This window comes from Pholcus phalangioides, unplaced genomic scaffold (genome assembly GCF_987345545.1).
Source record: "Pholcus phalangioides strain wild (caught in Gottingen) unplaced genomic scaffold, Ppha-v1.0 ptg000015l_1, whole genome shotgun sequence".
NCBI lineage: Eukaryota > Metazoa > Arthropoda > Arachnida > Araneae > Pholcidae > Pholcus > Pholcus phalangioides.
In genome coordinates this window covers 50,650,202-50,667,004 of record NW_028301608.1, presented here as the reverse complement: position 1 = coordinate 50,667,004, position 16,803 = coordinate 50,650,202, and the positions used below count along the sequence as shown (strand labels likewise).

The 16,803-nt window shown below is 32.7% G+C and overlaps 1 protein-coding gene across 3 annotated transcripts in view; it reads left to right on the top strand.

Annotated features, from left to right (window-relative positions):
* Window positions 1-15,586, top strand: part of LOC149076163 (fasciclin-2-like) — a 190,896-nt gene extending 175,310 nt beyond the window's left edge. Inside the window, exons 5-17 of one of the 3 annotated variants that reach the window (XM_089243712.1) lie at window positions 139-254; window positions 721-880; window positions 1,058-1,200; window positions 2,038-2,194; window positions 2,452-2,639; window positions 4,033-4,141; window positions 4,269-4,442; window positions 5,597-5,850; window positions 6,704-6,902; window positions 7,636-7,864; window positions 9,793-9,876; window positions 11,681-11,740; window positions 14,229-15,586. In XM_089243712.1, the coding sequence (XP_089099838.1) occupies window positions 139-254; window positions 721-880; window positions 1,058-1,200; window positions 2,038-2,194; window positions 2,452-2,639; window positions 4,033-4,141; window positions 4,269-4,442; window positions 5,597-5,850; window positions 6,704-6,902; window positions 7,636-7,864; window positions 9,793-9,876; window positions 11,681-11,740; window positions 14,229-14,328 (1,973 nt within the window). In that variant the 3' untranslated portion in view covers window positions 14,329-15,586. Of the gene's footprint in view, window positions 1-138; window positions 255-720; window positions 881-1,057; window positions 1,201-2,037; window positions 2,195-2,451; window positions 2,640-4,032; window positions 4,142-4,268; window positions 4,443-5,596; window positions 5,851-6,703; window positions 6,903-7,635; window positions 7,865-9,792; window positions 9,877-11,680; window positions 11,741-12,547; window positions 12,643-14,228 lie in introns of all 3 variants that reach the window. The other 2 variants (XM_089243714.1, XM_089243713.1) reach the window with 2 other exon arrangements.
* Window positions 15,587-16,803: the final 1,217 nt, after the last annotated feature.

Genomic DNA, 16,803 nt, shown 5'->3' with positions numbered 1-16,803 from the left:
ATATGAATTTAAATGTAATCTGTGAATCCTGAAGTATTATTCAGTAAATTTCGTTCTTATTAAACCTTCACCCAAGGGCAATAGTATTGAATGCATATAGATTCGTACAGTCCAATAATAAAAATTTGTTTTTTTTAGCTCCTCCCAGGATAATCAAACTTGATGAAGAGTTCAAGGCTATTGAAGGAGAACAATACATCATTCCATGTGAAGCTGAGGGCTTCCCTAAACCCAAATATTATTGGTACGATCCAGTAAGTATATAATTTCTATATTATTCTTCTAACTAAACTTTAGAAATTTTTTTTTGAGTAATTTTAAACTTCGAACTTTCAACTCATTTGTATCATCCCTCTCTCTCTGAGACCGTCAATCCCCTTTGAGAAACAGCGCAAACCATCTCAAGATGGTCTCTCTGGGTAGTCAGCGGTCATGTCTGTCTGTATCATCCCTCTAAATTTGTTACCTGTCACATAACCCTGGGCAGTGATAGCGAAATGGTTTTCTTTTTTTTCCGTAATGTGTTCTAGGATTATCCTGCTCTCAATGATAAGAATAATTCTCATAATTACCAGGTTATTCTGCTTACGGATGCGAAAAAGTTATTATAATGTGGAATTTAAAAAAAAAAACAATTATTTTGAAATTGTTATTGTAATAAGATGTCATCATGAAAAATGTGTTTACTTCAATTTCTTAATTCTATATTAAAAATTTCAGAGGATGCGTGATTTAAGCCAACTAGATGGATACCTAGTTGATGAAGAATTTGGTTCGCTGACCATAACCAATGTGAAAGGGGAGTATCGAGGAAACTACACCTGTGAGGCTCGAAATAGTGCAGGCACCGATACACAGTATATGACTCTAGTCGTTCTAGGTATTCTGTGATTACAACTGTTTTTTTTTTGTTTTTTTTGCAGTAAAAAAATGCCTGTTTATGTACCAAAGTTGTATTGGTTGCCACAATCAGTAAATCATATTTTACCTTACAAAAGCCTACTTTAAAAATAATGCTGTAACCTATAATTTTTTTTTAACTTGCATCAATTTGCAGTCAAACCAGTCATCAGGCATTTTGAGAATATCACTGCCAAAGAAGGAGAGGACACCACATTAGTATGCGAGACATATGGTGAGCCAAAGCCTCTGGTGACAATTAGGAAAGAAAGCAGTCTGTCGCCATTTGGAGAAGCTGATGTAAGTTTACTCACCCCCTTAAATTTTTCTCTATTTGTTAATGAATAAAAAGGTGGCATTGGTTGTTACATTCACTGTATGTTAAAACTCAGAATTTCGCAGTGGCTTGATGACAACACTTGCAAGAACATGAACTTTGACAACATATAAATAAGTTAGGGCCATGCATCTACATACACACGTCTTGCATGTACCAATTCGTTAGAAACTCTGCAGAGGAATGTGTATGAGATGCATGCATGCTTAAGTAGTAGTATTTTACATCATTTCATAAGAATTTATAATACTGTTCACATAACCCACACACACACACAATCTTGAACGAGCAGCCAAAGAAAAGATAATCATAAAATTAGGCACCCACTTGATCTAGGACAAGATCTGCTGCTTCTCTGTAGCTATGGCCTTGCTTAAAAGCTGCTAAATGTCAGGATAAAATATTTTCTTTGATATCACTGCCAATTTAAAATGAAAAACAACGTGAGGCCCCCAAGTAAAATAAGGACCATAAAATTATTTTTTATTCATATTCAAAAGGTTTACCTAGGAGCAAATCCAGGGTGGGGAGGGATTTCTGTAAATGATATGGGAAAAATATGGGATGATCTAACTAAATCTTTGCAATATAAGTCACCTCTCCAACACATTTCCTGGGATCATGCTATTTCCTAGCTGCTGTACGCAGGAGCTAATCTGTTTCTACTATCAATCAGTTATACAGGGCAAAATATATTTTACATGTCACATTATTTTAAAATAAGGGAAAAATAGGATTGATGTTTTTTTCTTTTAAACTAAATTTGTAACGCTAAATTTGTATTAATCTATATTTTCTAGGATGGCCGAGTGAGTTTGCAGACAGTTTTAGCAGATGATTCAAAATACCTTAATTTGAATATGAAGCAAGTAAAACGCAGTGATGGTGGACTTTATTACTGCTCTGCCAAAAATGATGCTGGTCGTGTAGATAGAGTTGGACATCTTGAAGTTTTATGTGAGAATTCTTTCTATCTTAATTAAGAATGCAATTAAACAGAATTAATTAGCCACCATGATTTTGAGCTTCATATATCTTTACAAATATTTTTGATAAGGTGAAGAAAACCCCAAAATAATTTATGCTGTCTTTGCTCATAACATGCACTAATGATATTGTCTCAAGTATATTTTAATTAGAAATCATCTATGTTTCCACATCACAGTGAATGTTTTGTTAAAATAAAATTTGAGCTGCAACTTGTTTCATTTCAGTTGCTCCAAATATGACTCTCACTCCATCCACAACAATCAAGACCTGGGCATCAAATCCAATCAATTTAACATGTATAGCGGAGGCTAATCCTAATGCTACTATAATATGGATATACAAAAATGAAAGGATAATGGAAAATAATCCTCTCTATCAGATTTATGGAACAACATCATACAGTAATCTTTTGGTATGTACCTCTGTACTTTTAGCTCCAATATTTTTTTTACATATTGTATTCCCTTGCATTAGCCAGCATGTCATAAAAATATGAGAACAGCTTTTTGAATGGTGGAGTCTGGCCTATTCCAGGCCAGTGCCATCTTAATGCATGGGCCGGCTTGGAGGGGAGGCTCTAGAGAAGAGGGGCCTCACAAAAATGAGATTCAGTTGAAATTGTTTAGAATTTACCTGGTAGGGCCTCAGAAAAACCACTTAGCCCGGGGGGGGGGGTGCATGATGCTCTTAAGACAACCCTGTTCCAAGTTCAATAAGAATTTCTAAAGTGAGGTTCAATAAGGATCACATTCAGAAGACCTATATCAAACTAAATCAAGTACTGAAAAAAATTTCAATCGGGATAAAATAGTTTTCACTGTAGCAAAACTTTTTTGTCCAGAAATTTCATAGTGATGGAAATGTGTTACTTATCACCCTATTATCACCTATCACCCTAACATAATTATCACCAGCCTAATGCGAAATACAGATGCTGTGTATGTTTTGCACTTTTTTAACATGTTCAGAGATTGAAGAAATATGCTGTCACATTCAGGCTTGTAGTCAGAAATTTCGTTCGGGGGGGGGACACTTTCATTTCGGGAGGGGGGGGAACCAAAGTGATAGAACAGTAAATTTGGCCATCTTTTCCCCTTTTTTCGGTCATTTTCCCACATTTCTGGGGGGGAGCAGACCCCCCCCCCCAAGTCCTTTCCCCTCACTACGGCCCTGGTCACTTTTGTATTACATCATGTTTTGCCATGGAATTCCTCAATTTTTCGCTCTGGTTATTCAGATCTTAAACACATGATCAAAGAATACAAAAATATTTCAGTCTGCCAATTTTTCCATTTAGCTCATCCAATCTACACGAAAAAATATGCCTAGTATTTGACATTTTCATCAAACAAAAATTTAAGATAGCTCGATCTCGTGTTTGCTTTTGCTATCTCCAAGTAGTTTGTAAATCACAAAGGATCCTGAAATGCAGAGAACAGACAAGGTTCAAATCAGATTCTTTGAGTACAAAATTTTAAGAAATTTGCAGCATCTATGACTAAAATTTCCATCATGTTGGAAAATACGAGTATTTGCGGCATGCTGGCTACCCCCTCAATGTTTGTGGAAAAATAAAAAATATGATGCATATAATCTACCAAAATATTTATAATTTATAATATGATGAAGCACAAACCTAATACCTCTATCAGGCGTTTTATTTTTTCTTCTTTTTCACTATTGAGAATATTAATCAGAAATATGACAGAATTCATTGAAAAAAAATTTCTCGTTAGAAAATATATTGACTTCTGCATTTTTTTCCTTATTCCTTCATTGGAAATGCTTTTAATTCTGTCTTTCAGGTAAAGGTTGGAGAAAATCCCACTGAGCACGATGTTTTTGGAGTATACAAATGTGAAGCAACAAATACTATTGGAAAAGAATCAGTGGATATTCGTTTAGAGTTAGCAAGTATGTACAGATTAATTTATTTAATAAATTTTTTATTTCCAAAAAAAACCTTCATAGCATTGAGATCTTCTAGACTAAATCAATGTCTCAAACCAAATAGCCAACTCACTTTTTATCTATCTCACAGCCACTCCGGATACACTTTCTCAAGTTGTGTTTGAAGAAGTCAAGCCAACAAGCATCACTTTCAAGCTTCTCGGGCCAAGCGATACAGGTGGCTTACCACTGATTGGTTATGTTGTGAGATACTGGAATGACAGCGAGACTAAAGCAAACCCATTGACATACAAATGGCCCAAATGTATGTTGCACAATAATCTCCTTGTTGATTTTATAATGTTTTTTAACTTCTCTTTTGGATGACTTAGAGACATGCTTTCTTATCAATGAGCAGTGAATTTTGATGTGACTTTTTCATCAATTGATAAATGATGCATAAATTGAAAAAAAGTGTTACTTTCAATATGTACCCAGTCTGACAAGTTTGAAATTTTAATGCCAACTGTAGAACGTCTCTAACGGACTCGTCGGACAAAAAATTTTGCCTACTAACACAAAGTGTTTACTAGTGGGTAGGTATGATATACAGTGGAACCTCATTTATGAGTTTAACATTTATATAGCGTTTGGCTTCAGTTACAATTGGTTCCTGTACATTTTAATGTTGAAAATGTATATTCTATTGCAAAAGTGATACACCAGTGATTATGCATAATCATCAATTGTCTTGATAAAGAAAGTTGGATTTTCAACATTTATCACTATTACTGGCGGTTATGCATGATTCCCAAATAAAGTTGGAAAGTCTGATAAATATCAATTACTTTTCCCGTACGTGATGCATACACTGCACATATTTTACAATAAAAATTAAATTAAAATAAGTGTGAAGAAAATAAAAACATTCATAACTTAATTATCATTCTTGCAATGTTGGCTTTCTTTACGTTATCATAAAACAAACCAACACATTACCATTCAAATTCATCATCTTGGACAATGATAATGCTCAGTTAATTGAGTAATTATTTGACAATTTATTATATTCACCAATATGAGCCTGGAATTAAACATAATATTAGTTGGATACGATAAATTCTTGGTTTATGACCAAAAATTAATGAATCAGAGTTTGCCTAATTATGCTGTCTGCTATTGAGAGTCTGCTAACAGAGTGAAATACGTTAAAGCCCCATTCCACAGGACCAGGGATCAGAGAATTGTACATTAATGGTTAACAGGGAGTGTCTGTTAGGAGCGGTTCCACTGTATTGGTTTTTTTGTCTAACCATAGGTTATTGCCAGCCGAAGTATCTACGACTACTGGACTTCGATTATCTGTTATTATATCTGTTATTAATTCATGAAAACTTTGATTAATATTTTTTGCTGTTATGGACATTTGTTAAACACACACCAAAACTTTAATTTCTTCTTTCTTGTTTTTTTGTTTAGCACCATCATATGTTCTTCAAAATATGAAGCCAAGGACAAAGTACACATTTATGTTTGCTGCTCAGAATGCAGTTGGTGTTGGACCAGAGAAACATGCAGAGTATACTATGCCTACTGAGCAGTATCCTGATCCACCCTCTTTCAGAATGAAAGATGAATCAGTGAGTGATTTTCCAGATAGATTTGAGCTCAAATGGAACATACCAAGTGATAATGGAGCACCTATCAAGTATTTCACCATCCGCTACTTCAAGGTACAATAAAAAATATTTGACAAAAATGCATATTGAAATTTTTAATTTCTCTCATATATGAAAAATGTTTGTGTCCAAGTAATTCTAGAACTTTCAGAAGTTGTCAGGGTTAATGGTTTTGAAAATATAATTTTAAATCTTCGTGAAAATTATAACGTCACTTTTAATTTTCTAGGAAATTTCTTTAGATCTATCACCACCTATATTTATGCTTTTCTCTTGTTAAACATTTTAGTTTCAAATATCAATTTAAGCTCTTGACTCTCAGGCTATATTTCGCAGGTGTGCGATTACATATTAGGCTGTGTGAGTAAAAATGTGTCTAGTTTTTTTATGTCTTACAATATTGTAATGTGTTTAAATTTTTTAATATCACATTTATACATAAAATGTAACATATATGTATCATACTCCCAATCAGGACTGCTATTTGAGTTGCATATCACCGACTAATCAGGTTTAAACACTCGGGCATTCTTTTAAAGAAACAACATACAGAACATGCATCCTGGTTGCTAAATATCTAAATGAGAGTACGTATGCTGTATACATCATGGGAGTTCAGGGGTTAATTTAAGTATTTTTAATGGGAATTTTTACATCAACCAAATATTCTTCATCAAATATGTATTTGAAAAAATAGATAAATATTTTATGTAAAATATTTATAACATGGGACTCTATGAAAACAAAATTCTAGTAAACCTTTTCTCAAAATTAAGATTAATTGCATTAGCTCTTCATATGTTTTGATGTGGCATATTAACTACAGAAAATTTTGTGTTTCCTCAGTGACATTCAGAAAGAAAATTACAGTTCTCTTATGTAACAGATTCTCATTTTTTTCTTTTAGGTTGAAAGGACAATAAGTGGCTGGAAAGACATCAGCCATTCTGCCTCTGAAGTGCAGATAGACTCGGAAGCCGGTACAGAGAATCCTGCTTATGTACTTATGAGTCTCTCTCCTAATACTTGGTATAAAGTTGAACTGAGGGCAAACAATAGGCTTGGGAACAGTTTCCCTGGTTACTTGGTATTCCGAACTCGAACTGGTGAGTTCATTGATTTGCATACTTTTCTCTCAGATCAAAACTATACTTGATTTATTGAAGTATGAATAAAATCAATACTTGATTTTACGACTCCATGTTTTTATGAACTAGTTTTCTGGTTCCAAAAAATATACTTTGAACATCTTTCCCATTTACAAACTTTTGATTTTACAAACAATTTTTTACGGCTGTGCAGGTTTGAAAAAACGAGTATAGACTGTATCAAGATACTGATTTGAAAATTAAACCTGGCAAAAAAGATCCTTATGTTAACCCATCTGAATCACTGCTCTAAATCTGCTACTCATGTTGTAAATCCAATGTGTTTAATTCTCTCATGACACACATCAAAATTTGATAAAACTGGGTTTTACATACCAGTATAATACAGACTTCGAAGAGATTTTTCAAAGGAAAGCACAAAATTATATAGTATGTGAAATTACTCCAATTAGTGGAATGCAGTCAAATTATAAAAACTTCAGGGATATTTCTCTTTACCTCTAAAAACCAGAGCAGATTTTTTCACATTTTGCTCAAAGCAACCATTGATTCAAGGAAATAATTAAGCTTTTGGTGATGTAGAATAATCAGTATTTTGCAGATTATTTCATGCTTGGTGAAAAGCGACATTAAAAATTTGTGGAATATTCTGTTATGGATGCAAATGGGTAAATCCCCCATTTACTACTTGTTAAAATGTGAATAATTTTGCAAATGATCTGTTTCCTAGCTGAAGTCATTGATGAACACACGAGCATGAAGGAAGATGGTCCTCTTACTCTGCCAGTCATCATAGCCATCATAGTAGTTGCCGTACTTATAATGCTGATTCTTTTGGATATTACATGTTACTTGCGTTTCCATTGCGGTCTTTTATACCTTATGAGGTACCGTAGTTGCGGAAGATCGTCCAGTGCCAAAAAAGTCAAAGGTGTACATTTGGAGGATGGCAGAGATTGGTAAGTTCATGCACCAACAACTTTTTTTTTTTATGAGCTAGCAATATTAGAAATGGAATATATAGGCCTAGACATAAATAATATGAAATTTGTCTTATCTTTTTTTTAGCCAATAGAATTTGTAAAATAAATGTTTCCCCAAACCGTCTTCATTCAAATTGTATTTTAAGCTTATTTAATGAAAAAATAAATATTCATTTTCGCACAGTGAGACAAGGGGTTGGTGGTTCGATTTCAGCATATGAATTTTCTTTTCAAACTTCATTTGGTATTCAGTCTTTTACACTTTGTATGAACAGTTAGAGCGTGACATCATTAGTGCTGTTGTGATGAGTTGGTAAGACTTGAAATCTGAGATGGGAAGAGTTCAGGGTGGATGGATTCAAACCCCACCCACAGGAAAACTACACATTTTTCATGTATATATATTGTTTGTAATTGCATTTTTAATGGGGTTGCTGTGTTTTTGAAATATGACATCCGTATATGTTATGGGCATCTTTTTTACCAGTCACCTCATTGGGCATTTTGCCTGTTGTAGCATTGTTTTTGTAAAATTTTATTGGCCCTCAAAATTACCCATGTATTGACATTAAAGCAAAAATATACCAATGGCTTCGTATCAACAGATCTGTTATTTCATCACTTCCTCTCCATGTTTGTTAGCCTATGTCCATGAGATGATGCAGGGGCAGCTGCCACACAAGACATAACCAGATTATCTTGGAAAATGATGCCTTATCCATCTTGGGGCAAAGGATTGGACTGAGTCTGATAATGTAACTTCACCTACAGCATATTTTGCATTTTGGAAGTAGCATACCCAACACTATACTAGCATCAATATGTTGTAGGAATTGAAAAGAAACAGAATGCTTAATTATTGTCCAATCATCCCATAAAACTATGATACTGATTTTTTCTGTTAGGTGTAATAAATCTGATAATCTTTTTGATTTATTGCAATATAGCCAAATCCAAATTTTCATATAAGATCAAATGTAATAAATCTCTAAATATAGAAAACCAAAGGTTGTCTTTTCAAGTTTATTATAACAGGATTCAAATGTATTTCATTATTCAAATGACTTTGCAAATATGTGTTAAAAATATTATAATCCAAAATATTTCTTACATATATTTTATTGTTGAAAATTCTACTTTTTTCACTTATTTGAATCCTCCCTAATCTATAAATTATTTTCCAAGTCCCTCAGATAAAAACCACAAAGAATTTTAAATATTTTCCTACATTCCAAAGCAAAATGTTTTGCATTGTTCTGCAGTGAGCATTCAGCTGACTGAAAATGCTCTGGGGTAAAAGTTCAAACAATAGTGTTTTCTACACAAGACTTCTTTCCTTGAAATTCTTAGAGATTGTTCTGTTGTGACCTGCATCACAATTCGGGACCACATATGTTTCTAACAGCAAATTTTTATGATAATTTTGGGTAAAATATCTTAACATGTTATTCTTTTATAAAAATGAATATACAATATTTATATCACAGAAAAAGATGATTTTTTCAATGAAATTATTTTCTTGATTTCTTTTTTTAAGCATTGCAAATGTATTAAATTTTTTATACAGTGCTGTGCGTGTGTCAAAGGCTGCTAACCAAACTACCAACATTGAAACATTCATTCATTTCCTGAATAATTGCATCTTTATCCATTCAGTGCTCTACATTTATTTGAAAGCCAATTCTCATCTAATCACATATTTTGCACTTTTTGTTTGAGCGGATTTGTTTTTGCTTGATGCTCTACACATGTGCTTTCTGTGAATTGTGTACGCTTAACTGATTGTAATGCAATGCATGAGTTTGTACATGTTTGTGTATTAAATATTCTATTGCTTCTTGTTTTATTTTCCCCCTCGTTTTTTTCCCTGCTGTTAACTCTGCTTGATTGAAATTCTTCTGCAGTGTGAAAGAGGTCTCAACTGCAGACAACGGTATGATTAAGTCAGAAGTTAAGTTGCCCTCGCCAAAGGCTCTGTGCCCCACAGAGTAAGATCAAAATAGATTTCTTATTTCTCTCACTGTATTTTTTTATTAAGGAAAATTGCACTGTAGACTATTAGATCTTGCTTGTTCAAAATTAGACATGCATCTCATTCTCAAATGTTATACTGCACGATTGTTTACATTAACAGATGTAGGCACATGTGATTAGTTGGTGCATGACAATGCTTTTTTTGGAAGATATCAAATAAATTTTATTTCCTTAAGTTTGCTTAACTAACTTTAAATTTGTTTGTGGTACAACTAAAATGAATATTTTTCTGTCTTACCATGCCATTAATATTAATCTGCTGCAAATCATAAAGATATGTGATGAAAATATCCTCTAGCATCAATGATGATGGTGTTGGCCTGGCTTATCTGGCATTCATGTGCTGACATTATTGTGCTCAATCCAATCATTCATGTTTGTCGCTGCTTATGTTTCTGTTTAGAGCCAAGAGCTATAATTTGCAAGCTTTTTATTATTGTACCATATTTTACTTTCTATATGAATAGCATGTTGTTCATCACCTATCAAAAAGAACCCCAACATTAATTCTGTATTGAAAATTAAATTTTCTTATCTGCAAGATTCATTGTACGAGATTACATTCTTTTGTCAAAGAGGGGGAGTAATCTATTTGCTAGGAATTTTTTCTCGGGTGTAATATATATTTAAAAATATTCTTGTGGACAATAAACTTTGCATAGATTTTAAAATATTCATGCTCAATCTGCAGATACTGTTCTGAAGTTTCTTCTTGACCAAAAATATTCAGAAGAATGACTCAAATGGAAATTTTGATCATTCAATGCTATAGTAACTAGTGAAAATATTGATCACAGCAGGAATAGTTACATTACGTGTTGAAATTTACAACAAATATATACACACACGCAATAGACAAACAGGTATGTTTTCATATTAGTGTTTAATCAGGACCACTATGCAATTGCGTGGGTATCGTGCTGGAATCTCATCATGAGGAACCAGGTTCTAACCACATTGACACACAGTGGTGGTCAGTTGAAGTTGCTTTTCTGCAGTTTCCAACTTTGAGGCGGGAATGCAAGCCAGTCTCCCATTTAAACAAATCTATCCGCAGCGATCAGGTAGACATAAAACACACTACTGACATAACATGAAAACTCGAGAATTTGACATCTTTTCTTGGAAATATGGAAGACAGATGGCCACACCAGCAGGAACATGAAACAAGCACAATTCTGACAATATAAATATGTTAGGGCGACACATTCTGGCATGTACCAATTTGTTAGACATTCTGTAAGCGAATGTGTATGGGGTTAATGTATGGTTAAGTAGTAGTAGTCTTTAATTAGGTGGCATTAAAATGGTAAGTTAAAAACATATCAACTGTATTTGAAAGTGTTTGCTTGATATGTGATTTTAGCTACACATTACCATTGATGCTTGCCATCCTTTTCCTGGAGAACCCCCTCTTATGCTGTTTCCTAAGCCGCTCCTTTTTGATTTTAAATACAGTAGACTCTTACTAATCCAGCTTGTATTGGCCGAATTACCGAAATCGCTGAATTACTGGACGTTAGTTAAAAAAGTATATTTAAATATTTTGAACATCTGTGCACAGACATACAGTAACATATTTTCTTATGTGCTTGAAGAAAACCTGTTTAAAGCTAACAATTAAAGAACAAGCTGAACTTATCGAGAGTCTACTGTAATTGTGTACTTGTTTTGAGTGTTTCCCCTTGTTTGAGCTTTTTCTCGTGCAAATTGCTTCAGTGTGCTTAGTTTTGCTTTCTCTTTCATATTACAATTTAGCAAACCATTCAATCACACAGAGGAAAAACCAAGACTGGATGGTGTTTATCCAGCATATGAGTAAGATATTTCTTTAATGTTTATTTATGTGTAATGTACAGCCTTGAATTTCTATAAACAGGGTGCATAACAAGCAAGGCGTATGACATTTCACTGGCCAACCATTGATCTTAGAGCCATACCTCCAATTAGATAAAAAGTTTCCAAATAATGTGTAGTACTCAGATATGTCATTCATATTTCAAGGGGTTGTATAGTTTAAAATAAAAATAACTTTTTATACAGTCCCCATGTGACCCAAAACTCAATTAGAAAGTTGTTGCCCCAAAAAAATCCTCTCCTGATGCCAACAAAAAAAATTCCATTTTTTTAAGTGTACTATTCAGAGATATTCAAATTAAAAAAATGGAGGTACAGTGTCAAATACGGGTAAAACGGTTTTTCTCTGTATTTAGAGCTGGTTTTTTTTCCCACTAATATTTGATCCGTTTTATGAATTCGAACATCACAGTGAATAGTGCACTAAGAAACATTGAATTTTTTTTTTTGGCATCAGGAGAGATGGGGCAACTTTCTGACTGGGTTTTGGGGCACATGGGGGACTGTATAAAATGTTGATTATTTTTATTTTAATAACTAACAACCCCTTGAAACATGAATGACATCTGAGTACTACACCTTATTTGGAAATTTTTTGTAATTGGGAGTATACCTCTAGGATCAACGATTTGCCAGTAAAATGCCATATGCCCTGCTTGTTATGCACGCTGTATATATATTTATAATTTTGCTCAATTATATTCAAATTGTTATCTTATCGAGGAATATCGTAACAGTTTCACTTAAATTTATTAAAAATTTTCTTAGCACTAGAAGGGATATTGTAATTCGAAGAAGCACAGATGACACGAGACTTCCATTTGAATCTGCTCCGATGCTCGAGAGTAGGGCTTGATGTTTTGGTGAGGTTATTCTTCATCGCAAAATGTCTGTATTCCTCTCGTTGTGGCTTGATTTGTCCTGGCTTTAAAATCTTTCACATCACAGTAAAATATTACCCTCCAATGCTTAGAAACATTACAGATCTTACGTGTAAAAATCTCCCTGAAGATGTCAAGGTCACATAAAATATTTATATCAGTCCTACGGGCATACTTCCTGCTTTATCCAGAGCCTACTCCTTAAGTCATAGTTTTGACAAAATCCATTTAAAACCATATGAAAGATGATTTTCAACAGTTCATTCTGGGAATACGTGTTTGTATTTAATTTTTTTAAAACATTATTTTAGAGTTCTACGAGTCTTGATAACACAGTATTTACAACTGCAGTTTTTCCATGTGTCATAGCATTTTTCTGAAACTTCATCCTAGCATTTCATTCCCATCTTTCTTTTCTCCACTGTTTTCTTCATCTGTTCTTTTGCAAATTTTACCACTTTTACATGTTTTTTTTTTCTCTTAAATTTCATCTTAACTAATTTAGGGTTATATAAAAAAAAATTTTGTATCAAATGTTCAAAGCTGAAAAAAGTTATTTCTTTATTGTTAGGCTAGGCCTGATAAAACCAGATATGTTTTACTAGGGATTCTGAACACGAAAATATCCACAAATCAGATTTTTGTTTTTCTGAAGTCTCTTCTCTGAGCTTTAACTTTATACCTTGCATTTGTCATACCATGTGTCACCTTATATACCTTGCATTCGATATCATTCTCAATGTAATGTATTCATTGTACTATTAGTTTTTTAAATATTTCTAGACAATGTTGGTTTTTAATGTGCATAATTTCAGTTTTTATACTTTTTCCTTCATGAAATGGTGAAAAGTTATCAACTGCAGTGAATCCTCACCACAGCACTTGATACAATAAATATTTCAGTAACAATATTTTTGTTTCATATTTATTTCAAATTAAAAATCACAGAGATAGTGAAAATAGCTGTTATGAACATCATTTGAGTGTGGAAAACATGTGGTGAGGCTGTATCACAAACATAACATAAATTATATAAAATAAATATTGCAACATATTATACACATTGAAAAAACACACTGGAAAAATTGTCGTTCTCTAATTTACTCTTAATCAGTTAAACTTGGAAACAGTTAATGAAAAACATAAGTAAACAGTTTTAGACAATAATTTGTCTAATAAATAAAAAAGGACTCCTTTTTTTCAATGCATTTCGTATTAGATGAATCTTTCAGTTTACATGAAACGGTTCGAAAACTTTCAGAAAGAGAAATGGAACATCTGGATAAAGAAGAGATGGACATCAGTTAATTGGGTTCGAGCGACAGTAGTTCTGATGATGATTGGGGGGGGGGGGCATGAAAATTCAGCTTTTGTGGGAGTTTATATTTGTACATGCATTAACATGAACTAAAGTGTTTGTTATATAGCCAAGGCAGTAAAACAAAAAACAAAAATCTTTGTTAGCTGAAAATTTTGTAAGCTGAGGTATCACTGTATCCATTTTCACTTTTTTGCATGGATTTTTTTTTCCTCATTTTACAAACTTCATTATTTGTTCTTTTCTTTAGGAACAATGTAAGGCCTGCTGATCTCATCATTGACGAAAGCTTTAAAAGTAAGTCGCCCAATGGATCCAAAGCAAGCATTGGAAAGAGCAGTCCAGTGTAAAAAGGAAAAAAACCTTTAAAATAGGAAAACGTGAATATAAAAAATCAGTTTTTTTCTTCTCTTTCAATCCAAAGAAGACTTGTCAAAGAGGAAAAAAATGCTTTTTCCCCTTCAAAGAACATTTTGTGTGCAGCTTTGTGTTGATCAAAAAACAAGAAAGACAAAAACTAAGTTTTGATATTTTTAATGTGCAGTGTTTGAGGATATCCATAGACTTAGCAAGTGGATGATCCGAACAATTTGATTTGCAACTGGTGTCATCCTGTTGTTTGCTCGTGTTGTCTAACTGGTTTTCTTCAAACGTAACGCGACTACGTTTTTCTCTGGAACACAACAAATTGTGAAATTGTCGTACGTGCTTGCCACAAAAAAGTGCTTAATTTTTATTATAGAGCATTTTTTGGTTTTTTTTCAGAAAACATTGTCAATTATAGATACATAATGTATGTAGTTATATACGTGGAAAGAGTCCTCTGTAGTTCCTTTTGTTATTTTTTAACTTTTAGATGTGTCGTTTTATTTTTTACGAATTCGCGATTATGTTGTCATCTCTATTGTTCATTCCATTGCATGTTCTTCATTATAGTCTTCTCTCATACTTTCTGAATTTACAAAAAAATTTCAAGGTATTGTATTTTTCCACCTTATAAAAATTGCCCATTTTTCCCCAGTGTTATACCGTTTTTTGGGGGCAGTCAATTTAATCAGCCGCTCAGAGAGAGACTTAATACGATATATTATATATATATATGAATATAATTTTTCTACGGATTGTGGGTGTTGATGCTTCAAGATGAATTTGTAATTATGAATTTTTAGATGTTTTTACTATGTCGAATGGTACTTGATTGCGATATTCATTCAAAATGTTGTCCTTGAAGTGTATTCTCAAATATTCTTTTTTGCACGATCTCAAATAGCTTTTCTTGAGTGTTGGCTTTCAGCATTGATTTGGTTCTGCTGGAAATGAACTTTTATTATTGTCTCTATTGATTTTGGACTCTGGAGACAGATGAGAGCTTAAGTTTATTCAGTGTTCACATTCGTGGGATAGATTCGTGTGTTCCCCCGAAGTGCTTCAAATTTCACCAAGCACATAATAAATATATATACATACAGCAGCTTTAAAGAATAATTTTTTGATCAGAGCAACTTTAAAGTGTGAGGGGAGAAGATATGTATTTCTGTTTCACTGCTTTCAGCTTCTTCAGCTGTATCAGTGAGAAACTGAAGATAATAAATTCATTCACAAAGTCAATTTGTTTTGTATTCCTTACTCTAAAAACAATTTTTTATAAATAAACCTGGAAGTAAATACATACAATGAAACCTCAGAACAGCTATCGATGGGAGAGAAAATGAGGCAGTCGTTAAAAGGTTACCATTGTTGACAGGTTCAATACTTAAAAAAAAATTGCCTGTAAAATTACAACAATCTAGGGTATAAAAAAAAAAATCATGACTTTTATTTTAAATAAAAGATATTTTTAATAATATTTTTAATATATATTTTTTAAATTTAAATCTGATTTTTTAATTAAAAAATCTGACTGCTTGCTAATGTAAAAAAAGTCTTGTTAATCATTAAGAATGCATATTTTTTCACGTAATCTGGCAAAATTAATTCAGCATTAATGAATAAACTAACACAATAAAAAACAAACTACAAGCAAGAAATCTGAATACAAAAATTTTTTATGTAGCATGAAAGATCGTTGAACCCGAATAAATTTCATGGATTTTTCTTTGAGTGCTCATATTCATAACCCCCTACAAAATAAATCCCTGGTGACAACTCAGTATCACATAAGATGGGAGGGGGAGTCTGCATGCATTTCAAACATATTCTATTGACAAGATTTTTTCTTGTGCAATTGATGCATGCATCTATTATATGGTTCTGACCTGCATGATGTTGCTTAACAATTTACACATGGATTTAATGAGTTTTTGTAAAAAAATGGGTAAATTTTAGATTGGACTCCACATTTTCTGCATTATAATTTCAAGTCCAATGCTATTTATGTTGGTACAACATCTATTTTAAATCAATGGTTAGGGCATAGAATTCAAGGCTTAATGCAAAAACTAATTTCTGGTTGTTTTTTATCAGGGAACCCTAGTGCTCCATTGATTTAAATATTACAAATTTAATTAAATATTTATAATATTTAATTAAATTATATCTAAGCTTTAGCTTCTTATATTTTTTTACATGCACAAAATCTAGAAAAATGGCTAGGAACAGCCATCTTTCTGTATTTAAGATTAATTTCACGCCTATATTTTTACCTGATCTTCCATTTTAATCAAAAACTTTACATTTTAGTAACATGCATACCATGCAAGTTTACTTTTACTGCAATATCATTGAAGTTAAATAATGAAAAAATGAAATTTAGATTTTGTGCAATAAATCAATGATTTTTTTTAAAATCAAGTGATTTAAATTAGAATTTTAATCAGCGTGCCCTG